Raw genomic sequence first — 27,796 nt, 5'->3', positions numbered from 1 at the left:
ACCACACTAGAGTGTGGATCTCTAAACTCCCAGCCCCACTGCACTTCTCACTGTGCTATGCCAGGAAGTGAAAATCACAGCAAATCACTATCCTGTAAGAATTACCGCCCCTACCCCATGTCCCAGGGATAGAACAGGTGAGTAGCCTCCATGCTGGTTTATAGAAAAATGCATGACTGAAGCCAGCAAGGTCCTCGTCATCTATGATCCTCAGGTGCTTTATTTTCGCATCCTAGCAAAAGGAATAAATCTAATGCTTGCTTTACTGTGAATTTACAATTTTCCTTAGAATTTCAGTGTATAGTGACTGGAACTTGGGCAGGGCAGTCTGTAAATGATAAATGGAAAAAGAATGAAACAAAGCAGAAAAGGGGAATGGAAGAGGGGAGGGAGAGGAAGAAGGAAGGCAGGAGGGGCAGGGAGAGGGAGGGAGGCAGAAAATGTAAATCTCAAAGCCAATGAGGTTACTATAGACCATCTGCAGAAAGATGAATTATTCTTTAAATCCTAGATCTAGAAGAGACATTAGAGATCATTTGTTGTTTATGCTCTCTGATTTCCCCCTCCCTGTGTATAAATATATAAAGAAAGAAGGAGGAAACTAGGTTACTGAACACCAACCACGTGACTAGCAGAGTTGGAGACATTCTATGTGCATCATATCCATGACCCTTCATCATGATTGACCAGTTGCTCTTCTTTTATTTTCCTCTGAAGCAGAACCTAGAAAATGACTTTATTAGAGCACTTATCAGGTCTTTGCTTATGTGGCTTCCCTGATAATTGCTGAGCAACTTGAGACCTTGGGTCATGTCTTTTACCATTGTGTGCCTAGTTATGCCTTTTACAGGTAGAGCATCCAACATGGCGCTGGGCACAGGCAGATACTCAATGAATGGCATTTAAAATGAATGAAAGAATACATGAATTACAGGTAAATATCACAGGGTTGTCTCATTTAGTGTGCCATGACCTTGGTGCTTATACAGTCCTGTGCCTATAAAACTATATGGTACTAGGTTTGCATGCTTTAGGGAATAAGTGAACCTTGCAGTTTCCTATTTTTTTTTTAATTTGACTCTTGTGTATGTTTTGATGATATTGACTTGCTTTCATTTAGATGTAGAAAAAAATGCCATGTTTTGGTATTTTAGCCTTAATAACCTCATAAAACACATATGAAATTCACTTGCTAGATTATAAGATGCCTTTGGTTTATAGAGGAAAATGAAACTCCTGGCTTTTCTTTTCTGGAGAGAGAATATGGAAAGTAGTCTCATGATCTCCATGACTCCAACCTGTGTGCCAGAAAAACCAAAACAGGAGTACACCAACTCCTTAAGGATGTGAAGACAGCAAGAGTTGACATTAATAGTAAATTTAATATTTACAATAAATATGAGATAGGGCTAGACATAGTACTGGAAATGGTACATTTCCCCCGCCCCCAATCCTATTTAGCTACTTCGTTTAAAAGATGGCAAAAACTTCCTTCTTGTTCATGTAGACATTCAGCCTTTCTAGAAGACAAAGATGACACTTTCGTCAATTATTTATTTTTTGACATATATGCCAATGTAAACAATTATTAGCCTATTAAATACTTTTTGATATTTGACCCAGGATAGTAAATACATGCATTCAGAAAAGAATCCAATGCTATCTTTGTCATCATTGTGACAACTGAAGAGCTCTAGTGGCCTTTCAAGTACAGATAAACTTTCAGGAGGATTCTCATATGAGCTGGCGACAAGGGCTTTTATTGTGAACCTTCCAGCGTATCCTGTATGCTCATTGTGAACTAAGGAAATGGCAGTGATGGCATCTCAAATAGTGGGCCATGGCACCCGTCATGGGGGTATCCCTGCTTTTTGTGCCCATAAAGGTTTGCCAAGTTCTTCTAAACAGACTCTTCAGCAGTATAGTAACCATTATACTACTTCCTCATAGTGTGGCTTTTGTAAAAAAATAAAAGAAAATGTCCTGGATTGATTTTGTCGAAACAGTTACATGAGAAGTATAGATAATGATGGACTCTTTCAAGGATTATTCAAACCAAAGTAAATACTAGATGGTACGGATGGACTACTCAAATGTGGTCAGCAGTACTTATCCAATGCTCTACTTATAAAAGACTCCTCTTTTGGACAGATAATTTGTAGAAGACTGAAAAAAAAAATATGTATACGTCTGTATCTATGAAATGTATTTTTTTTTTATTTTTTTACTGCTTTACTTCTGGTACTGTTCCTTTATTTTCTCTTAAGAATCTACACCCCTTCGTTTTTATTTCATCTAGTTCAGGTGAAGCTGATTTTGCCCTAGATTCAAAGCCAAATTGTGTGCCTTACATTCTTGTTACTCAAACTGGGAGCTTACTAGAAATGCCAGATCTCAGATCCTATCCCAGATCAATAAATAAAAATCTGCATTTTGACAAGATCCCAGGGTAATTTGTAACACAGATTAGAGTTTCAGAAACTTAGCCAAGTGCAGTGGTACACGCCCGTGGTCCAGCTACTCGGGAAGCTGAGGCAGGAGGATCTCTTGAGACCAGGAGTTCAAGGCTAGCCTGGGCAGCACAGCAAGACTCCTGTCTCTAAAATAATAATAATAAGTTTTAGAAACTGCTGTACACCAGAGCCAGTGTGGGAATTCTATTCACCTGGCCATGGTGGGACAGGGACATGACCCAAGTTTGCCCAACAAGGCCCTATTTGAGGACATTGGTTTGACCTCTCAAGAAAATGCACTTAGTATTTTCCATCTGACTTGTTTAAAAGAGCATAAGATGCTAGATGTGTGGCCATTTTACCATCCAGGCCTGTCTGACTGAGACTGGGGTCTGTGTAGAGGAAGCATATTCCAGAGGAAGAAAAATGGTGCTCTCAGGGTATCACTTGAATCCTGGCCAAAATATGCCTAAAGTTAGAGTTTTTCCCAGATTTTCAGTTGCATGAGTCAGAAGATTTCCTTCATAGTCATACAATGTGAGTTGTATTTTCTGCCACAAACAACTGAAGAAAAATAAAAGATAGAGTTATGAGTAATGATTAAAGGCTTATTTGAGTCTCACCACCTATTTGCATGGGCTCCTTAGCTGAATGTGTGTGTGTGTGTGTGTGTGTGTGTGTGTGTGTGTGTGTACGTGTGTGATTTCTCATTTGTTGTAGCATTTAGAAGTATAAGAATCAAAAAAATCCTAGTATCGAGACATGTCTGCTTTCTTGCATCGTTCTCTTAATTGCTTCATGTATACCTTACTTCCCCTCAAAATTATAAACACTTCAAAGGCACTGGACTTTTCTTCCATGAGGCGATAATTTAAAGTAATAAGACGTTAAGACGTTTATAAATAAACATACCAGAACTTATATCAAGTGAGTGTAGATTTTCAAAACCACCACCTGAGGAAGCTGCTAATTTATTCTGGTTTTGCTGACTTTGGAAAGAACATTGTAGTAACTCTCTAGAATAATGATCAGCACTAGTTTCTAAGCCCTGAGATCACACCAGTGCTTTGTTAGTTACATCTGATTTTTACTTAAAGTGACACTACAGGGAATCAATTGAACCCAGTCAAATCACTTTAATTCCCATGAACCAGCCCACCCTGAGTCCCCTATGGATCCTGCCAGCCCCGAGTACACCACCTCTTCCCTGAGGACCTCGTGGGAACTGCTGCCATCCAGCAGTAAAGGGATAGCATGTGCCTCATGGGGAGTCTTTAGAATCCTCTTCCTTCACTGCAGCCAGCACTGGTTCTGATTTCGATCAGTCACTCATGCCATATCAATGGTTATATATTTCATTATCACCCTTGGGTGCTACCAAGGTTGTTCTGCCACCTTATTCATCAACACCTTAATCATCTGATTAAGTTTGCCTCTTTCCAGAAATGAGATTGACATCCAGGAAAGTAGATCTTCTATTACTGTGAGAACTTCAGTAACTAGCTAGCTGAATAAGTCAATAAATTGATTGATGAAGAATATAATAACTATTCTGAATATAAACCGCTGAGAAGCTTTAGAAGTAGACATATAAGTATAAACTCAGAGGCTTTGTCATCTTTGTTTAATAGAAACTGATTAGCACTTGTATTAAATGGTGTTAATAGATCAATAATTTATAATAAATAAGTAAATAAGAGCATGTTTCTAGATGTGTTACAGTGATGAAAGGTTTTGGATTTTGTGGGAAGCAGACTCTTTTCCTAAGAGAGAAGAGGAGGCAGAGTTTATAAGTAAGGTAGTAAATTCCTAAAGGATAAAACTCTTCCTTATTGATTAAATATCAGGCATTTGGGTTATAAGTTTATTCCTTTCCTGTCTGCTACCTTTACAAGCCAAGAACATTTCAACAGGTTATAAGCATTCAAAGAAATGAAGGGGCAGATAATGCTGTGCATTTGTTGCTACGGAAAATCTAAATCAACTTAGAAGGCCGCTAAAAGAAACCAATGTTTATGGCTAGGACCAAAATGCATTTTAACTGTAATTCCAAGGGCGAATCGCGCCAGTATTGCCAAGTTAAAAATGACTATTTCTCTAATAAAAAAAGGAATTCCAGTCATTTAAACCATGAACTCAATTATGTTTTCTGAATATTGATTTTAATCAATTTTATGAACCTTAAGTGATAAAGGTAACTTTTTACAAAATGTAAGGATATTGCTGTTGTTACAGTAATTTGGTATAAATGATGCTGTTAGACTATTAAAGTAAAACCTCTTTGCTAATATTCAGGGATTATATTACAATAACATATTGCATAGCAAAATAAAGTTAATAGCATAGATCAACTTCCAGAAGTCTCTCTGTTTTAAATGAATATTGTTTTCAGAATGTATTTGTTTTGAAATATGAATTTCAGATCTATAAATATAAGGCCAAGTATTTTAATAATTGTTATTATATCTCAGACTACCAATAGATGTTACATTCTACATAAAAGATTTGTCTAATTTTTGTATTAAGTCAAACCATTTGTAATCACCTATGTAAAATACATGTTTATGTATATACATACACACAAAGGTAAGTCTGAATGGATGTCCCTGGGCTTAATTATCATGCAGCGTATGGGCCTTTTGCATATTCACTTATTAACGGCAGTAGAAAGCTTAGTGTGATACAATAATCATTTTTAAATAATCCTAAATCTACTCAGGGCGAAGATTCTGACAGCAGGCGCTTTAAACAGCTGCCCTGAGCAAAATAGATACTGCTTTCTTTTAAAGTTGAAAAGGAGAAAGGTAACAATTATCCCAGAGACACTGGAAACAAAGTTGTCTGATTTTTCCCCGGCAAATGCCTCCACCTCTTGTAAAAAGAACAGTGTATTTGAGATGTTGGAAAATGGTGGACCCATCAGAAGCAGTCATCAGATAAACAGATAATTAATGTATTAAGAGTGTAATTGAAATTAACAATGGCTTTCATATGTACGTTTAGTACTGTGCTACAATTTATTACTTGTCTGAAGTACTTTCTTGCATTATAAGTCAAGAAGCCTTGTGGAGCCAAAGTAGGATAATAACAATTAAACATAACTACCTCTACAAGATTAAACTTGATACTGAATTGAGTAGCGGTAGAAATCATGACTTAAACATTTGTTTTCTCCCTTTGGCCTTCATTTATAAATTCAGTACTGCTTTTACCATTAAGAGAGAATTCTGAATAAAACCATAATGCAGATTAAATATTATTTAGTTGCAATACTAAATATTATCTATTTATCTAAAGATATTTTTAGAATATATTAAAATTCCCAATATGCCTGCAAGTTTTTGTGTTCTGTAAGAAACTTAGAGAATTTTTCCCTTGAAATTGACTATCTTAATCCTGATTTATGTTTTTTTTCAAAAGTAAAAACCTGGAAACGGCCTTACTAACCAGGCCGAACATTTTGCAGTTTCCAATGGGTATATAATGGCATCCACTCTGTGACTGGGAGTTTAAAAATCAGAACATTCAAATGTTCTGATCCCGATTGCTTTCCCATTTAAATAATCATACCTCTTTATATTAACAAACTTCATGGTGATATTTTCAAATTCTTTCTATATCACTTCTTAACTGGCCACAAATGTTTGTAATACTTGAGTGTCTTCTCTGAGTTTCAAAGTGACTTGCTCAGATAGGAACTCACATTATTTTTCCGTTTCTGATTCCTCCCTTCCCCCACTTTTACCACAGAATACACATGCGTTAGTAAATTCAGCCTATTTTCATCATTAAGAAAAAAAAAAGTCAAGTTCAAGAAAGAATAGCACAGCTGTTCACAATGTCATATCTTATAAAACAAATCTATTAGGAAGGTCAAATCCTGAAAGAGGTCAAGTTAATGAGATAAGTGGAGTAATTTGGTCATTTTCTGAAATTTGTAAACTTACACAAATCTATTTTTTTATCCTGCACTACATTTTTATCCTGTACTAGATTGACTAACTAAACCTCTGCTAATGGTGATTTTCTACTTCTTTAAAAGTTATTACTTTTATATATTAGGCACACTTTTCTGTACCTAAATTTTTTTAATGTGAATTGAGTTCAATGTTAGTTTGTACTAATCAGTCCATTCTGTTTATTTTTGAATTATTGCTTTCATTTGGAATGCATTTAAAAAATAAATTTTAAAAAATACAAATATAAATAAAAATTATATGTCTATATTCACACACACATTTTGTGTATGTGTGTATATGTACACAAGTCAATTAAATAAAATTGTGGACTTTTAAATAAAATTATAGATCAAATAAATTGTAGACAATTGGTGGAAAGAGGATGGCCTACATCAGGTCTAGCCACTTAACATTTCCTTCAGAGAGTGCAAACATTTTGAAGCATGTAGTATCTGCACGTGTTTTAAAATTGTGCATAAATGAATTCTTCGTTAAAACCTACTGCTGGGTCCTTAAGTTTCATTAATTTACTGATTCTGCCATTATATTTTTATATTTATCTTATTTACAGAAAAAAATATCTTTTAAGTCAGATATAACTCCTTATCTTGGGAGAGAAGTATGACTTCCATTTTTTTCAAGTTGACATTTTAAAAGATAAGAGCATTAGCCTCTGAATTTTTTAAATATATTAAACTAGAGGACCTTGAAACTACTTTTTTTGAAAAGGTAATGAATATATGTGTATATACTTATACATATTATAAATGTATATTTGTGTATTTAACTATAAATGCATGCATATATATTTATAAAGTAGACCAATGTTAGTCAAATTCCAAATGGAATAAAATTTATGGATGTAAATGTGCAGCTACCACCCAAAATTTACTCAAAATTAGCAAAGTTTCTATGTCTGGGGCTGTATAAACCCAAGTGAGTCAACTTTATTTATAATCTAGGAATCAAATATCTATTTTTATATTTTGTACATGTAATCTATGTGGCTACACTATATGAAAGAAGAAAGCTACCTGCAGCTAGAAATGAGTAATAAAACATGCATGAGGGAATGTGATCTACAAAGTGTTCTTTTATGTTCTAGAAAGGACCCTGATTCCTTCCTCAAATTTCAACTTAGTTTTTGTGTGAGAAATATGTATCTTTAAAATGGAGGAAGTCACCACCAGAGTTATGTAATATAATCCTTAAAGGTCTTTTAGAATGCAGTCAAAAGGAGAGAATAGGAAAGAAAGAGAGGAGAGATGTATTCATATATTTTTAAATGTGTAATTGATGTAATAAACTCTTTAAAAGACAGTTTCTTATATAAGGGAGTTTTAGGGTCACCATTAATACATTTTTTCATGTTGTAAAAATAAGTACGAGGCCCTTTGTATAAGTTTTGTGCATATGCACATTAACATAGATACTGAGTTATATACTTGTATATAAGTGCCAAAAGTGTATTCAGTTTTCAATATCTTTAAAATCTAATATCTATTGAATTATTCAATCTCTTCTGAAATTAAGAGAGAAAGGAGAAATGTAATGATCTCTGAATGCCTCATATATGTCAAACATGACATTCCATAGTCTCACATACATAATTATGTTTATGTTAATTGAGTATGTATGTGAATTGAGAGAACTCCAACATAGTAATAAAAATAAATTGGCAATAAAAATTAATCCTAAGTTATCAGTGTTTTATTTTCCTCCTATTAAAGTAAATAATTATTAGGCTGACATTTACAGCACTCTCCTAGGTACTCTATTGCTTCATTTTTTTTTCAGTTTTTTATATAAAATTAACAGATAACCAATTATATTTATTCTCCACTATGTAAGAAACTCATGGAATTTCTTGACAACATTGTTGGTGTTTAATCCCACTTATAAAATGTGATATTGCTTTAATGAAAATAAAAACAACTAGTGACATCTCACTACATGGTAGTGCTGAAAATGATTCCATTTATTCATTTACGTGAGTGTATGTATGTATATGTGTTTGTATGTACATGTATATACATAACCAACATATGCCATTTCTACAAATTTTGCAAATTGCTCGTAAGCTCAGACAAACAGGGACCGTTCCTTTCCTCTCCTCTCCTGGGCCTAAACATGGCCCAGAATTTATTAATTTTCTTTTGCATTTCACAAAAGTGAAACTGTTTTCAATCTAAGTTCTAGTTTCTGTAACAATGGCTGTCCTTCATGTTTCATGAATAAAGATATGCTTAAAGCATAATGCTTGTATGTGTACACACACACACACTCCAAAGTGGCAGTAGCATCTCTTCTGTTAGAGGTCAATTCAATTAAGCTATCACTAATTAAATGCCCACTATATGCAATGCACTGATAATATAAAGATTAAAGGAAAAAGTAGGTCGTTCTTCAAGAGCCTCCTTTCCCCTGTGTGACTTGCACATGAAAATAATTGGAATCCAGCAGTCTGTCTCCTATACCTACACAGAGAAAGTAGAACTATTTTGTGATTTAAGACAATTCAGTATAGGAAAAGCCAAGGCAAAACTAACATTCGAATGCTCCAACAGTTAAGTTTGTACCTTGTCACAAAGTTCCTCTTACGATGAAGAGTAGTTTTGATATATTTGGGATAAATTTGTAAATGTGAAATAGCAAAAGGTAAGTCACAACTAAGCATTTTTGTTTGCTTTTCATTTTTTGTGTGTGTTTTAAATTTCAGCTACACTATGAATACTTTTTCAAAATATCTTTAAGAGCTTGGTAATTTTTTTCTTTTCTTTTAAAAAATCCATATTACTTCACAATAGGGAGAAGTGACATTTAACACAGATCACTTTAAAAAATAATTGTGGGTAATTTCTTGCTGTAATTTATTTACGTCTTTTGCCGAGATTGTGTGACCAATTCAGTGTGTTCATCTAGAGGAAAAAGAATGCCAACAGAAAAAGAATATAAACATGAGGCAGGGGAAAATAAAGTTGTTGAAAAGTTAGTGTTATATTTTCAGAGCCCTTCTCATGAAATAAAATCTCACTCACCAGGAGTTTTGTGTCTCAAGTTGGGCTGCCAGGTCTCAGTTTTGGTTTCCTGATACTCTGCTCGATGTACAAAATGTCAAAGTGAGAAACAGCTTTAACTGTTCCTTTTGGTACAGATGACTGAGGGGCAGTCTCCAGAATGTTTGATGCGATGAGGTAGTTCTTACTTTGGTATGCGATATAGTGTGATTAATAAACTCCAGATCACAGAGAGAGCCGGGTGCGAGTAAGGCTAGTATGAGTGCAGTTTCCTACCCAAGACAATGTATTACCTTGAGCTAATCTGGTGGTACTGAAGAGAGAATTTATACATATGTATATATAACAAAGACAATCACTGCTTTCTTCTTGAGCAGCTGCAGCCAGTCCCACTAATCGACGTGCAAAAGCAAAAACTGGCAGCATAAGGTATGTGTTCGTTTTTACAGATGGTACTGCAGACAAGTTGGTAATTGAAAAGGAAGTCGTGTACGTGAGCTATTTGACGGGGCAGGGAGTAGGGACAGCCTATTATAGGACTTTCCTGTGTAATTGACTGGGTGAGTTGTTGAAGAAGTAGTTTTCCCGTGAAAGATTTCAGTTATTACAAAATTACATCATTATTGTTAAGGAAATTCATAATTCCACGTCGTCTTTTAAAAATCATGTTATTAAAACTTTAGAAATCAGCTCAGTTTTCCCTGTCTGCACAGTACCTCTATCATGAGATTATCTGCTCATGGTCGGTTTCACCAATAGTGTGGTCACAGAGCTCTTATTGAAAGACACATCTTTCATTTGAATAATGACATAACATTAAGTGCTTATTTTAATCATTGGAAAGGTGTCCGTAAATACCTATGATTTTACGTGTCCTGAGGACATACAAAATTGAATTAAATGAGAGAGAATATTTTTAATGATTTATAGTGTCACAAATAAATGAAATTCAGGTTCATTTTTTTTTTTAGTCTCCCTCTGCCCCATTCCCCGTGTTTCTAAAAGTCAGACAGAATTGCGTGGTCCCAGAGGTATTCCCGAGATAGTCTGTGAAGTATTTAATCCAAATTGCGTATTTGGTATCAGGGTCTTTTTGTGGACACATTCATAGTTTATTCTTAGCTCTTTTAACTGTTTTGAACCTCTGTATATTTAACTCATGTATTCCCATATGTTTTTGTTGTTTACATTAAGATAAGTAGTGGTTGCCATCTTTCTGCTGAGCAGACTCAAGGCTGTGTTTTAACATCTGACTTGTACTGAATACTCTCAATTGGATAGCCTATAAAAAATGTTTAGAGTTAGGAGTATTTTTGTCATTACTGTTCTGTGATGAAATGCAAAAGTATATCACATATGAAAAGTATAATAGTAAACTTCATAGATATATGAAGAACATGAAGTTTTATATATAATAGTGGGGGAGTTTTTAAGCAGACATTATTTAAAATATTTTTATATTATCTGATTCTTGAGGAATTTGGTAAAATAACCTCATCTTTCAGAATTGCCAGTAATTTATCTTGAATAAAAATGATACCAAATATCACAAAAGGTCTCTGCCTTGGAACATACACATATATAAAAGAAATCTAGTAAATTGTTACCTGAACATGTGTGTTTACAGAGCATGTCAAAACCCCAGCACCATTTTTCTTGCCCCAACTCTAGCCAAGTCTTCTGCAAAAGCAAACAGAGACTTTGATTCGCAGCTAACCTCCCATGTAGCAGGCGCTATGAGAGGCTAAGTCAGTGGTGTCACCAACTTCTGCTTTTAAGTAGCGGCCTGTTTCACATACTTTTTTTATTTTTTGGACACAGCAGGATCAAAACACATGTACTGCACCCCTCCCCCTTCCCCAGCACTGCCCCTCCATCAGCCAAGTGCTCTGTTCCTCTGGCTATGACTGTGTCTGTCGACCTCAAAACAGCTCGTTGCCATATCTGATGAAGGATGACTCATTTCTTTCTGGTACACTATGGTACACCTCAAAACTTGCATAATTTCAATCAGCTGTTATTGGGTGGTTTGAAGAGATAAGCATTCTTTAAGGCCAGGATATGCTGAAATATTTTTGGTAAAAATTCCCCAATCTCCTCTTTAGTAATAAGGCCTGAAACGTGGTTCACTGTGGTTTTGAAGTGAGGGCAACCTGGGTTTATATCTTAGCCCTACTATTCAGCAGTTGCAAATTGCTTCTAAGCCTCAGTTTTCTCATCTATAAAGTGGAGGGAATAATAATAATAATGATAATAATACTTGCCTCTTAGGATCATTTTGAGGATATCAGATAATGAGACTAGGCCTATCGTATGTTTGCAGGATAACATACGATATTATGTTTCATGATATTATGATGATTATTTAAAAAGGGACAAAGATAGTCAAACAAGAGGATTCTATTAAATAATTGATTCAAAAATTCTTTTTTATTTAATTAATTTTATATTTATCTATTTTAGAGACAGTGTCTCACTGTGTTGCCCAGGCTGGAGTACGGTGACATGATTATAGCTCACTACAGTCTAGAACCCCTGGGCTCAAGCCATCCTCTCTCCTCAGCCTCCAGAGTAGCTCAGATTATAGCTGCATACCACCACACCCAACTAATTTTTTTTTAACTTTTTGTAGAGACAGGTTCTTGCTGTGTTGCCTTGGTTAATCTCAAGCTCCTAGCCTCAAGCAATCCTCCTATTGCCCTCCCGAAGCACTGGGATTACAGGCATGAGCTACCACACCTGGCCGAAAATGCTTTTTAGAATATGATCCTGTCTTATTGCCTAGACTTAGAGACCAGAATGTGTTTTTTGATGCTAGATAAGTCAAAGAACTATTGTCAGTTTCATACTTCATCAATAAAAGGAGAGTAACAGTAATTAGTAATTCACTGTAAATCTAAACTGGGATAATATGTGTTAGGAGTTCTTAACCTTGGGATCTGGATCCATCGGCACTCAAATCCACAGGAAATCTTTGGATACATTTTGTGAGGGACATGCTTTTGACCATGTTAAAATTATCTGTAAAATATTTTACACTTTTTTTTTTCTGGAGAGTGTCATAAATTTCACCAAAAGGTTGTATGATCCCCAAGAGTGTGAGAAACCATCGAGGAACCACTGAAGTGTATATAGCTGCCTCGAGGGTGGCAACACTTCATAAACCAGTTATTATGTTAGGTACTATGAAAAGAATTATTGATTTTTTTTCTGTTTTTTTTTTCAAAATAACCATTATATATTATAAATTAAAAAATATATCATTACACATTATAAATTATAATATGTCATTATATATTATAAAGGCAGCCCTAAAAAGGTGTAATACATGAAATATTAATAACTGTATTTGACTCTCTAATTAAATGCCTAGAAGCTGAGACTTGGATTTTAGGACTTTTCTAGAAAGGTCTTCATTGCTGATATTTTTATTTTTAGAATATGAACCTATCCCAGAATAAATCTGCTTGTTAAGTATATGATATAAATAAAATATGCAACAAATTTATTAAAAGAATCAACTCTTGTGCTGTCACACTGAAGTTTAAGAGGTGCTAAAATTGTTTAACTCTGCCTCCAAAAGGCCTTTTAGTATATTTTTTCCTTCCAGTGTCAGATTTTGGCACTGGCATAGAAGAAAGTCCCTGTAGAGCTACTTTCCAACCATTGTTGTAGCTGAAGGAAGGGTGAAAACAGATACAGGATGGCAAAAATAGAAGCACTGAGAGACTTGAGTAGTTCTTTTAACAATAATGACTTTCACGTGGAATGAAAAAAAGACAGTGCCGACATAAATTTTCAACCATATTTTTAGCTGTCCAAATGCGTACTTGCTGTAAAGGCAGAACATTATTACAGAAACAGCGTGGTTAGAACTCCAAAAATCTGGGTTTTTCCAATTCTGATTCTATTATGTAATGTCATTATGACATAGGGTGTTTGGTTTGCTCCTTTACCAAATATGGGGTTAGTTACCAAATATGGGGTTAGTTAAAGAAGGGAGATGGGGTCCTCAGATCTGTGTAACAGGTTTTATATCTGTGTGATAAATTTCTAAAACCTTGGGATGTAAAGAATCTGTATGAATAAAGAGTGGGATATACGTGGAGAAATAGTGATTTTCTGCTATTTCACTCCGAGAATCACCAGTTACATCTCAGAAGAGACGGAACTAATGTGTTTAGCACAGTAGCATTACCTGATATATTAGGTAGCTCCCTATGTGGCGACATTGTCAGTGGGATAAGTCTTAGGTGCATTCGTATCTCAGTGCAAGGTATGATTACTAGAGTATGTATTGCCTCATGTCCTGGAACAAAAACTGTTCTGTTGCTCTTAGCCAGAGATGCCAGTTTAGTTTACACTGGTCTCCATTATCATTGCTGATGTGTTGAGGAAGTGAATTTAATAAGCAGGGTAAACAGGTTTTGTTTCCAAGCTCTATGGTGATTATAAGATGGGTGCTTGGCTGAACCTGATAGAGTCCCTTCAGTTTTTTGGCAAGAAATCTGAGGGCAAAGAGGACTGTTTTAAAGCAGGCAAAGACATGCTGTACAGCCCATTTCAACAGATTCTTCACAATTTTATTTGAAACAAAAGTTGGCCAGGATATTGGTAAACTATTGCTTTCTGTTGGCAGAGTGCTTTCCCTGCTCTTGTTCAATTGTTGGCCAGCCTGTGCTCCTGGTAAGAGTCTGGCTATTAATCTAAAGGTGTTTATTGCAAACTACTATCTATTTTTAAGTTGTTTTAGCTCCTGAATTCAGTATGTTCCATAGGGTCTACTGGTGTGTAGTCAACAGCTGGTTAATTCTATTTTGGAGGGGAAGAGGGCAGGGACATGGCCTTCGATGTCTCCTAGTGGTGAATGATAGAGATAAGAACTAAAATAATATTCAACACTTATTGAATTATGGAATATCAACAATTATTAAATATCAACTACATATCTGACAGTCATGAACACATTAACTCATGTCAACTCTATTGGTAGTTAATAGAACAATGTGATTGATAGGACATTATTACCAATGTGAAAATAAGCAAGTATTAATTTGTTTCTGAAGTGACTTAAACTGTTACGCATTTTTACAAAGGAGCACAGGAAGTAACCCCTCTGATTATTAGGTAACTTTTAGCCTTTAAATGAGATTTATGAATGGGACATACTTTGGTATCTTCAGGAAAGTTTCCACGTAATTCACATGATTTCCACTGTCAATGTTCATGAACAATTTCTGTTTGTTACTTTAGCTGCATACTTAGTATGTTTTTAGAAGATTCCACTGGAAAATCTGCAAGATTACAGACCATGTTTGTCTTATGCTGTGACCCTGGCCTGTAGCACAGTGCCAGGCACATGGTGGACACGCAATAATTACTCCCAGAACTTAATTAATTTACCACTGAAACTGTATTACTGTGAAATCGTACCAGAAGCTTTGCTCATAACCGTCTATGCATTTCGCTAACATGAATGTTGCAAAGACTCTTTGATATAATCAAATAAACACAGAAAATATTTAAAGAGTTAAAAATATTTGAGGTATAGTCATACTAACATTACATAAATCAGATTTCAGATTGATTCGATTTAAAATGGCTAAGATATAAAACCATAAAAAATGTGAGTAAATATTCTGCCTATCAGGGCTTGTTATGTAATTACATGGTTTCAGTATGGTTCTTATTCATAGAAAATTATTGTAAAAGATCATTTCTTCACAAATTCCTTCACCAATGGAAACTTTTAATATCTTGAAGATGAATATCCATGTCTGTAAATGTTAAGCCAGTTTAATAAATCATTCAATCAAATTTACTTCATATTAATCAGATGAAATCAGTTCCTTTTCAAAATTTGGAGACTTGGAAACCTTAAAATTTTTATATTTGGCTGGCCTTCAAATAATAAAATAAAATAAGGAACAAAAACCGCTGAACCAATTTAAAATTAAAAAAAAATATCTTAAGTCATATCTGGGTTTCGTAACAGGTATGCCAAGGCTCAGCTATTTATCAATGATATATAGCTGACTGAAGATTTAAGTCTCCCAAAAGCAAAACTTGAATTGGAAACTTAGAGAAAGTTTCAACTATTGTAACTCACATGTTGGTGTTAGCCATGAACCTAAAGACAAAAGGTGTTGTGTCTTGTTTGTTTGTTTTAAATACTTAGTCATTATACTTATTGCTTTACTCTAAAGGGGAGGAAAAATTACATTGGATTTAAAGTGTATTTATATTAAAAGATAGGTATGTCATTTTCTATTTCTATTTGGATGATTGTTCAGATCCATCACCTACATTGCTGTTGTGAAAATCAGTATTGTGACTATAATATTTGAAATACCAAAAGGGATCAAGTGCTCAAAAGACAGGCCAGTTATCACTGAAAAGCATTTGCCAGGCAATCACTGGCTTCGAAACTCCTTGCAGTTAACTGTTTGTAACATTATTCATCCTTTTTCACATAGGAAACTACCAGCCAACGGAAATGGCCTGGAGACAACACAAATGCAACCTAAATTTTACTGCTCAAAGCATTAAAAGAAAAGCAAACAATCATTTTCTCGAATTGTTGATTCCAGAATTTTTTCTGTAGAAATTTTTAGTTGAGCTGACTCATGTAGATTTGGGTTTTCAGCCATTCCTCCTTCACTCTTGCCCTCTGTTCAAGCCACGTAGATGTGGAAGGTGAACTTAAAGAAGTGCAGGGGCAGAGATTGCAGCTACTCTTTGTGGCCTTACATGTGTGAGTGGGCAGTCTTCCCTCAGAGAGGAGAGAAAGTTTTGTGCTATATATGCCCCTCAGGAATGCCAATTGGTATTATCGGCTAGCTACTTATTCCTATCCTTTTTCCCTCCCAGCACTGATCTTATCCATCTGACCCATAAGTCTTCCCTCTCACGCACAAGGTGATGGAGGCACAAATTATTATCTCTTAAGACAGCTTGTGGGAAAAGGAGAAATTTATTATTTAAACATAAACAGACACAGATAGAACCATCAGCAATTTGTGACTATAATGATAGAGATAAAAGAGAGCTGCCCCCAGCACCTAGAAAGTACCTGGCATCAGCTCCTTCTCAAAAATACGTGTGGGGCTGGGTGCTGTGGCTCACGCCTGTAATCCCAGCACTTTGGGAGGCAGAGGCCGGTGGATCACCTGAGGTCAGGAGTTGGAGACCAGGCTGGTCAACATGGTGAAACCCAACCCCACTAAAAATATGAAAATTAGCCAGGCATGGTGGCAGGCATCTGTAATCCCAGCTACTCTGGAGGCTGAGACAGGAGAATCACTTGATTCTCCTGGGAGGCGGAGGTGGCAGTGGGCCGAGATCGAGCCACTGCCCTCCAGCCTGGGCAACAGAGCAACGCTCCGTCTCAAAAAAAAAAAAAAAAAAAAAAAAAAAGTGTGGAAAGTAGGAGTGGACAATGAATTTTCTTGATTGTGTTTTCTACATCATCAACCGTCTCTGCCCAACTCCAGATTAATTTGTCAGCCTGAATGGACGACATTTAAAAGGGATTTTTAAAAAACAAACACTACTTTTTTTCCTAAAATTTTTTTTTCTAAAAATAACGATAGAAATAGCAGGCAGGATTATTTTCAGCTTTCTTAATGTTTAGCCTAACAGAGCACTGTCCTAGGTGCTTATTCCTTAGAATGTTCAGTGACGATTAGGAAACAGGATTTCTGTCCTTAATAGGCTTACTGCAAAGGAGAGTGACAAAGTATTTTAAAACTGCCATGCAGGATAAAGTATGAATGAAATAAGGTCGTTAGTGCCTTTCTTTTTCTTTAAGTTGAAGCCAAGCTTTGTTTTTGAAAATAGGGCACAGAAGGCTTCTACTCTGCGTTCCTTTGGTAACAGGCTGCTTCCCTGTCCTTGACTGGGCTAAGGATGTTGATAACTTCAAAGGAAATCCCTTACTTTGTCCTGCCAGGTTACATTGTACACAGTGTGACCAGGTCAGGGCTCACATCTGTATGGTGTTTTAGAAGGATGTGGTTCTGTAGTGACACAGCTCAGGACACTACCCACTTCTCCCACCTTCTCTGCTGCTTCCAGAAATTTTAATGTCACCAAAAATAAGGTTCTACTAGGCTTACCAAAGTACTAAATTTGTTTAGATGGGAGGTAACTTCATGTGTGAAAGAATTTCTCACCTACCTCCCACTCTCCACCCCCATGCAAGCTTGCTCCTATTGAATTCTAGGTGCGAACACCTAGATATTTCACTCTGACTCAACTTTCCATTCTCATATTTGATAAGATTGGTATGAAAGAAACACATTGAACAATATCCAACCATATGCTTTAAGCATCTCTCAAATATTCAATAACAAGCTTCAAGGGCTGAAAACTAACAAAATATTTTTCTCATACGAAAGAAATCACAGTTGAATCCTCTTGGCAAATAGGATTTGAGCACTTACTACATCCCTGGCACTGTTTTAACTGCATCTATTAATCTACATAAGAATCACAGTAGCCGGGCGTGGTGGCCCACGCCTGTAATCCCAGCACTTTGGTAGGCCGAGGCGGGCAAATCACTTGAGATTGGGAGTTTGAGACCAGCCTGACCAACATAGAGAAACCCCATCTCTACTAAAAAATACAAAATTAGCTGGGCGTGGTGGCGCATGCCTGTAATCCCAGCTACTCGGGAGGCTGAGGCAGGAGAATTGCTTGAACCCGGGAGGTGGAGGTTGCAGTGAGCCAAGATCGTGCCATTGCACTCCAGCCTGGGTGAGTGAGACTCTGTCTCAAAAAAAAAAAAAATCACAGTAGCTCACACTGTAAAGACTGGAGAACTTTAAGCATTGAAAGATTAAGTGACTTGCCCAGTGTTGTACCTGGCAAATGACAGAGACAGGTTTTGAATATCAGTGTTCTGGCACCTAAATCTGATTATTAACCTCCAAGCTCTACTGACTCTGAATAAGTGTATTCAAAGTACTCCTGATATATTTAAAATGCGATATGGTTTACCTAAAATATAGCAAACTATATTGGAGTCTAAGTGCTGCTTTTAAAGCAAGCTATGCTTTTGGAAACTAGTGCTGTAATTTCAGGATTTTCCCTCTAACTAATGAAAGGCATTTTCTTTGCAAGAGAATTAAGCACCAAATTGTGCAAGGGTTGAAACACTCACTGAAATCAGGATTACACCCACTTTGGCATGGTGTGTCAAGCACCCAGGGCATAAGGAAAGAAAAGCAGGCTGGAGTGAATGGTTACACATTCACATTTGAGCCTCAGCCATATATGTGGGTTAGTTTCCAAATGGTCATTTACATTGCCCTTGTGTGGATCAAGTTGGTGTTTATTTGCAAACATGTTATTTAGATCTAGGAAAATGACAGGATAGCCCCAGGAAAGTTTCACAATTATAACCTAACTAGGCTCCCAGCTTACTTTGCATAAAGGGAGTCCCCAAAATGTTTGATAAACACAACTTCTAATAGTTCATTGATTTTGGGGGAAGCAGCAGTCCACTTTTGCAGTAGTCCCTCATTGGGACTTGAAGACTGACACCCAACATTTGCTATTGCTGTTATTGAGACTTAGAAACTCATGATACATTCCTGGTCCTACATCCCAGTCAGGTGGGGGGAAGGAGAAAAGGGGGAGCCAGAGATTATCTTTGAAAATCTAGTTTTTATTACATCACCTAAAGTAGCACAACCTGCTACACTAATGAAATCGTGTTCTTGGTTTAAAAGGGCAATTGTTAGCCTGACTTTGTGCTCACTAAAAACATTCCCCCAATCTTGTTAAGTTATTGCTCTCATTTCAGATTTTTATGGCTGTGCAGCTTACCAGCCCTCATTTCTTTACGTTTCATTCATTTTCCTTGTATTGATGATTAATGGAGGATGTCGAATGTTAGAGTGAGCAGGCATCAGCAATTGCAAGATCATAATTAGTTTAGCTGACGAGGGCCTCTGATAGCACTTGCATCTGGATGGAAAAATTACCCTATAGGGAACTGGCTGCTCACCAGGTCTTTTTAGTGATACATTGTGAAACACCCGATGAATCAAATGCCCTTTCAATGCCAAGAAAGTGTTCCAGTCTTGAAGCCAAAATTATGTCTGCAGAAAGCTTTCCATTTGAAATGTATCAGAGTACAATTATAACCATTGTATTTTCTTGGCAGGGATACCACTCTTCTACAGTATGGACTTGAGTTAAATAAATTGCCTAAATTTTATGAATCCCTGAAATTTTGACTTATGGCACATGTAATATTTAATTTATAATAAAATTAGGTTCCAGCAAGACTTTTTCCACTCCTCATCTAACATGCATATTTTATCATTAAAGGCTTTGCTTCCTAGAGAAAGGAGAGCTGAACTGCAATTCAGGCTGTCTTTTTTTTTTCTTTTCTTTTTTTTTTTTTTTTTTTCAGCAAGAGAATTCCATTTCCTGCCTGTTAGTATTTGTGCCTACAAACACAGCCTGACTTTTGTTTAAGTGAGAAGTTTAATGGAATCATTACTGGATAGCAAGAATGGAACAAGCAATACTAATTATCTAGTTTTAAATATTCTTAGGTTATTTTGAACCTGTTGATTACAAAACTCAGGCCACTAGAATCAATTTGTATTTGGAAACCCTTGTGATTTCCAGGTCTAAGTCAAATAAAATAAATAAATAGCCATTGAAGGGTCTATGTTGCCTAACTTAAGTGGGCACCTCATAAGGGTTCTCATTAGTAATACTGTACTTTTAATTGGCTGAAGTTTCTACAAACCCTCTCACGTTTGAGGAATAGAGGAATCTTTCAGATTTTACAATTGCAAACGAAAGACCAGAATTGAGTGTTTTATATTCTCTTAATACTTACGTTACATGAATGACATACAAAAACACACAAATCAAGTTTAATTTTAAATGATTTACATTTATTCCAAACTTGACTATATTTTAAAGCTCAGGTAGCATGTGCTCCTCCTTTCCAAAGTGTATTAAACATATTGCCATGTTCTGTCTTTTTGACTTGTGTTTTGACACTTTTAAAAGGTATATTTTAGGGTTCAGCATTTAGGAGCCATCATTAAAGCCATAAAACCCAAAGTTCAAAAAGTTAAAGCTGTTTCTGTGAAAAGCCTTTGGTGTTCCACACACCTCATCCATCACTGTAGGGTTAATTATAATGAAAATCAGTGGTGCCTATTAAACACAATCAAACCTGACCTCATTATGGGCAGTGTGGTTTTATACTGTCATTGTTGCTAGTTTAAAGACAAAACTCCTGGGTTGATTTGGTCTAACTCCACTGATCATGTGACTCACCTCTGACCTTGGTTTTTTCCCCCTGTTTCAGAGGCGTAGAGGCTCCGGTGTTTTTTGTGCCAATTGCCTGACCACAAAAACCTCTCTCTGGCGAAAGAATGCAAATGGCGGATATGTATGCAACGCGTGTGGCCTCTACCAGAAGCTTCACTCGGTAAGAACTTATTCCACTCTTTCAGGAAAAGCTTTATAAAGTAGTGTTGGCCTGGTCTGTGGTGTGATAAGTCCCATTCCCTGGCTTGCAGTGCCTGCCCCCGCAGGGTTGTTTAATACAGTCACTTTGAGTGCACATGTGATTTATGGTGAAGGGAGCTTAGATGTGATGCGGAGATAGGTTTGAGGTCATTAGTAATGCATTATGCTTCTTTTGATATAAAAGAGGAAAATGATTGATTTCTGGGAAATTCACAGCAGATAGTTGAACTAATGGTTATCAGAATTCAATGAAATTATTTTAGGTAAAAAGGAGACAATTTTTAGAAGTTTCAGAAATATGCAAAACGTCTTAAAAAAGGAAAAAGGACTCTTTCATGTTCAGCATAAAATATAAGGCAGGGAAAGAATTCGTATTTTCTAGTTTACCTTCGGAATTCGCAAGTGTTATCTTGACCGCTTTAGGGGCTGGAGGGGCACATTCGGAAGGACAGTTCTGAACTGAACTAGGATCAGAGAGTATCACATGAATCTCCAAAGTGCCTTCAGTGGGTATTTCAATGAGGTATCTGTAGTTCTGAATAGCACACACACCAGGGTAGAGTAAGGTGCAAAGATACTTTGTCTTTTAAGATCTCCAGCTGGCTTTGGCTCACGGAGATTCTTTGAATTACTTTTCCTCAAATTTTAGTTAGAATTCTGTAATAAAATTAAAACTCACAAATCCTCCATCTGAATATGGATTTGACTTACTGAAGGATTTTTTTTTTAGTTTAGCAAGTTCATCTGCTGACAAGAGCTGACTTTAAAATAGGAATCCCCCATTTAGTAAACAAAAATTTATTTCCCTGTGCCTTTTTCATTTCGTTTGGCATTTTACCATAGCTCTTAGCACAAGCCGGTGAATACATTATGGCTACAGGGAATACAATTTTAGACAAAATGTTCTCATATATGGACCATTGGAAGCACTCTTTAAAAAATGCATGCTGCTAACAATACTAATTGGCAGTAAACTGTAAAAACCTTAGTTATTAGCATGTAGCAAGTAGAAAGATTCCACCCCCCACCACATACCAACTTATTTTTTTTTAACCTTCACCATTTAAGCATGGCATTAAGTTTCTATTTAATGGGAACTGACATTAATGATTTTAATTGACGTCTGGCCAATCATAGGCCAAAAATTAATTAAAATACTGCTGTGCCAGATTATGGTAACTTAACCACTGAGATATAAACTAAACTATTTTCTAAAAATTATTTTAATATTCATCTCTCCAGAGGTAAGATGTTTTCAGTTTTGAGGTTTTTTAAAAACCATACATTGAAATACATAAAGGTTGTGTTCACATTTCACGTCAGAAACTGACACAAAAGTTATGACAGTTTAAAAAAGGAATTCATGCAAATTTCAGGCTTCTTTACGGTGTATAGATTAAATAATGCATATGTTTATAATGCTAATATGAACTCTTCGTAAACCTGGATATTCTGAGCAAAAGAAATGCACATGGCATAACTAAGCTATGTTGCATTTTCTTTCTTAAACTAACAATGAATTGTCAATAACAAGTGGGTTATCTTTCTTCACTTGGAAGTATGTTTGTAACAACAGGAATATTCCAAAAAGGATTTATACTTGTACTTATTTAAGATATAAGAGGTGCTGCCTTGCATTCAAGTGTATCACTTCTAGGAATAATTTACAAATTACATTTATATTTATGTTTATTTTTAAATTTATATTATATTTATTTTATTATAACATGTTTATGAATATTTATGTTTATATTTAAAATTTTATAATTTATAAAATTATACATTATATACACATGATGTGTAATTTATAAAGTTAAATTTATAAATTATATTTCTATTTATAGTCATGTTTTAAGTGGAAATTATTTTCTGATTTCAGTAATCTTTTAGAAAAATCAGACTTTAGCCCATTTAAAGATTATCCTAAATTTTTAACCTATAAATATGCATTAATTTATCAGACTGATTCTTTTGATTTTATACATCAAAGAGCTCCAACTGCAAGTAAAGTTTTTATTATAGTCTTATCCATGGATTTAAGTCATATTATATAAATACCTGTTGAACATGTCCATAAATACCAATCATGTAATGTTTAAGCTAAACAAAATACTTAAGCTGAATGAAAGTTAGCACTTACTTTAAGAGTAGAATGACAGATCAGATATTTAAACCAAAGCTACACATGAATTTAGATTTTCAACACAAAACTAATGCTTCGCCTATTAACAAGTAAAATCTTACATCACAAATATAAAATATTATTAAAGAGAGAGAAGTAGAAATGAGAAGAAAAAAAAAATCTGTCTATATTGCTTTGATGACCTGATATCTTTCCTCACAATTCTGTCAGTTTATCTTTGATTATTTATGATCTGATATTAATATTTTATATCCACATCTGCAATTATTTAGAAGCATGCATGTATTAGTTGCTTAGGTTTCCATAACAAAATACCATCAACTGGGCGGTTTTAAACAGCTGAAATTTATGTTTTCACATTCTGAAGGCTAGAAATCTGAGATCGGGTTCCAGCATAGTTGGGTTCTAAGGAGGGCTCTCTTCCCTACTAAGCCACCTTCTATCTGTGCCCTCACATAGTGGAGAGAGATCTCTTTCTCTTCCTCTTCTCATAAGGCCACAGCCCCATTGGATTAGGGCCCCACCCTTACAATCTCATTTAACTTTAATTTCCTACTAGGGACCCTGTCTCCAGATACAGTCACACTGTGGTTTAGGGCTTCAACATATAAACTTATTCTGTCTATAGCAATGTGTAATTTTTCCACTGTTATCAATATGTATCTCCTGTGTTACTCTTATAGGCTGGCATTTTAGTGTGCAACTCAAAAATTGAAAAAATTATTTCAGAAAAATCACATCTCTTCAAGTAACTTTCTACACAGTTTCATCATTAAATGATGCTATCTCAAAATCTGTTGCATTTGGAAAGGTTATTTTCAAGTAGATTGAAGTTTTCAGTCCCCCCTGCAAAGATGGACATGATTTAATTAGGCTAAAATAGTGCACTTTGGTTACTTCCTCTGATCCTGCTTAGGGCAAAAGGAGGAGATTTAGTAAATCTACAGCAGAAAGCCTATCCCTGCTTTGAACTTAAGCATGGTTTATATTTGTGAGGAATTTTTAATGCATTTTAATGTATTTTTTAATGTTTTCCTTTTATGTATTGTATGTGTTCTCTGCAGACTCCCAGGCCTTTAAACATCATTAAACAAAACAACGGTGAGCAGATTATTAGGAGGAGAACAAGAAAGCGCCTTAACCCAGAGGCACTTCAGGCTGAGCAGCTCAACAAACAGCAGAGGGGCAGCAATGAGGAGCAAGTCAATGGAAGCCCGTTAGAGAGGAGGTCAGAAGATCATCTAACTGAAAGTCACCAGAGAGAAATTCCGCTCCCCAGCCTAAGTAAATACGAAGCCCAGGGTTCATTGACTAAAAGCCATTCTGCTCAGCAGCCAGTCCTGGTCAGCCAAACTCTGGATATTCACAAAAGGATGCAACCTTTGCACATTCAGATAAAAAGTCCTCAGGAAAGTACTGGAGATCCAGGAAATAGTTCATCCGTATCTGAAGGGAAAGGAAGTTCTGAGAGAGGCAGTCCTATAGAAAAGTACATGAGACCTGCGAAACACCCAAATTATTCACCACCAGGCAGCCCTATTGAAAAGTACCAGTACCCACTTTTTGGACTTCCCTTTGTACATAATGACTTCCAGAGTGAAGCTGATTGGCTGCGGTTCTGGAGTAAATATAAGCTCTCCGTTCCTGGGAATCCGCACTACTTGAGTCACGTGCCTGGCCTACCAAATCCTTGCCAAAACTATGTGCCTTATCCCACCTTCAATCTGCCTCCTCATTTTTCAGCTGTTGGATCAGACAATGACATTCCTCTAGATTTGGCGATCAAGCATTCCAGACCTGGGCCAACTGCAAACGGTGCCTCCAAGGAGAAAACGAAGGCACCACCAAATGTAAAAAATGAAGGTCCCTTGAATGTAGTAAAAACAGAGAAAGTTGATAGAAGTACTCAAGATGAACTTTCAACAAAATGTGTGCACTGTGGCATTGTCTTTCTGGATGAAGTGATGTATGCTTTGCATATGAGTTGCCATGGTGACAGTGGACCTTTCCAGTGCAGCATATGCCAGCATCTTTGCACGGACAAATATGATTTCACAACACATATCCAGAGGGGCCTGCATAGGAACAATGCACAAGTGGAAAAAAATGGAAAACCTAAAGAGTAAAACCTTAGCACTTAGCACAATTAAATAGAAATAGGTTTTCTTGATGGGAATTCAATAGCTTGTAATGTCTTATGAAGACCTATTAAAAAAATACTTCATAGAGCCTGCCTTATCCAACATGAAATTCCCTTCTTTTATTATTCTTTCTTTTGATGAGTAGGTTACCAAGATTAAAAAGGGAGATAAATGGTCAATGAGAAAGAATGGAAGATGGTAAACCATCACTTTTTAAAACCTGTTAAGTCAAAACCATCTTGGCTAATATGTACTGGGGAAATAATCCATAAGAGATATCACCAGACTAGAATTAATGTATTTACAAAGAAAGAGACCAAAACTGTCTAGAATTTGAAAGGGTTTACATATTATTATACTAAAGCAGTACTGGACTGGCCATTGGACCATTTGTTCCAAAACCCATAAATTGTTGCCTAAATTTATAATTATCATGAAACCCTAGGCAGAGGAGGAGAAATTGAAGGTCCAGGGCAATGAAAGAAAAATGGCGCCCTCTCAATTTAGTCTTCTCTTATTGGCCATGTTTCAGATTTTGACCTAGAAATGCGAGCTGTGGTTAGGCTTGGTTAGAGTGCAGCAAGAAACATGACAGATGGTGGCACGCTGTTTTTAGCCAGCCCTGCCTGTACATACACATGCACACCCTCTCTGATATTTTTGTCCTTTAGATGTTCAAATACTCAGTAGTCCTTTTGTTTGCGGTTTAGATTCATTTTGTCCACACATGTACCCATTTTAAAAAACAATGTCCTCGATGCTTCTGTAGTCATTTCATTTTAGCCAGGTATTTCTTTCTTGTGTGTGATGAACCAGTATGGATTTGCTTTTCTAAGCCTCCTGTTGGTTACTAATCTCACTTGGCACATTATAACTAAAGGAATCCCCTCAATTCAAAAGCATAGATGGATACAAATGTCAGACCATGGGTTTAATTTGTTTAGAACACATGGCATTTCTTCACAAGGTAACCTGCTGTATTTATTTATTTTCTTTTGGTTAAATATAATTTCCAAACTTTGTGGTCAGGCAGCGTCTAAGGTTACGTTACCACAGACTGACAGTTGGTATATGTACCAGCCAATCCCTTCATTAAATGTATACAGATTTAGTTAAGTAGCATTAAATAGGATTCTTAGAAGTATGTCCTCATAGAACTTTTAATACTTAAGGCTTTGTAAAAACTATCCATGAAGGGAAAGCTCCTCAGCATAACTGCTCAGGGAAATAGGGCTAAATAACTGAACATTAAATAATTGGTTAAAGGTGCTGTTAGTCGAGCCTCAATGCTTGCTACAAGGATGTATGTACAAGGACTGACTTTAATAATTTGCATTATATTGTCCCAACCAGTAGTTTATTTTTTGCCACGGAGATGTAGAAGATATTACAAGCTACTGGATGCACTGTCAGATTAACTTATTTCATTAAAGAAGTTGGGAGAACAAATAGGAAAAAAAAACTTATTTTTCTAGTAAATATTAATGTATTACATTTCAAATAATGGTGCCTGACATATTGAATAATTATTTTCTACAGTGTACGTATGCAACAAAGATATTCCATCATGCATTAGAGTCAGTTCTGGCTCTGCCTAGCTGTTTACATTTGCAAATGTAGCAAACAAGGTAATGAAGCAACTATTTCTATTGCAGTAGATATCCTTTTGTGTGTGTGTGTGTGCATTAAAGTTGTAAACGGTAACATGAAACAAATGAAAGTTCTTGCTATAATGGTATGGAAAACAAGAAGGAAATGAAAATATTTTTATGCCTACTTAGGAAAAAAAGGGTAGCACTATTCATTCCAAGTACTTTTTTTTTTTAAATTTTTAAGCTCTTAACTCACATTGTTATGCTTAAGATGATAAACATATATCCTCTTTTTATTGCTTTGTCTATGTTTCATATGAAACATTTCAGAAATTATTTTGATAAGTGTTGCTGGAATCTGCAACGCTGATGTTTTTATTGCATTCTGTAGTCGCATTTGCACTCCATTTTTACATTAATTCGCAGTTGCTTTGTATCGTTTTGTTTTGTTTGGGTTTTGTTTCTTTTCCACAGTGCCGGGTCTTCGTTTCTTAAAGTTGGATGGCAGGTAGAGTTCAACCAGTTCGTGACTGTTGTAGCGAATGAAGTTAAAAAAATGTCTTTCTGATGTTGTGTTGTCATTTTCATTCTTGCATTTTTTTGTTTGCATATTAAAAAAAGAGAAAAGAGAAAGCAAGAGACAGAAATCAGGACTAAGTCCTCTGCTTCAGTTTCATTGTTAACGGGCCTTATTCTGATCTCACCTGTTGCGTAGCTCTAATATTCACATAAACTGAAATAAAGAAGTGGAATGAGGAGCTTTGACATTCAAATTATGTGATGTAATTTATCTTCCGTAGGAATTTTGATGGATGCATCTCAAAATGTATAGCCAGACTTGAGAGGTGACAATTAAAGATCTAAAAAAGAGAGGAGATTCCCCCAAACAACAATATTTAATTTTCTTAGTAAAAAGAATAACAAAATGCATCATGGCAATCCTTAAGCAACGTTATCTATGTGGACTGCTTAAATCAGCAAAACAC

General features: G+C 35.8%; 1 protein-coding gene across 9 annotated transcripts in view; it reads left to right on the top strand.

Annotated features, from left to right (window-relative positions):
• Positions 1-27,583, top strand: part of TRPS1 (transcriptional repressor GATA binding 1) — a 259,423-nt gene extending 231,840 nt beyond the window's left edge. For all 9 annotated transcript variants that reach the window (XM_063726794.1, XM_063726793.1, XM_009244042.4 and 6 more), the window contains 2 exons: positions 20,771-20,893; positions 24,142-27,583. In XM_063726794.1, coding sequence (XP_063582864.1) covers positions 20,771-20,893; positions 24,142-25,203 — 1,185 coding nt within the window. In that variant the 3' untranslated portion in view covers positions 25,204-27,583. The remainder of the gene's footprint in view (positions 1-20,770; positions 20,894-24,141) is intronic.
• The last annotated feature ends 213 nt before the right edge of the window (positions 27,584-27,796 follow it).

Source organism: Pongo abelii, chromosome 7, assembly GCF_028885655.2.
Source record: "Pongo abelii isolate AG06213 chromosome 7, NHGRI_mPonAbe1-v2.0_pri, whole genome shotgun sequence".
NCBI lineage: Eukaryota > Metazoa > Chordata > Mammalia > Primates > Hominidae > Pongo > Pongo abelii.
This window is presented reverse-complemented; position numbering and strand designations above follow the sequence as displayed.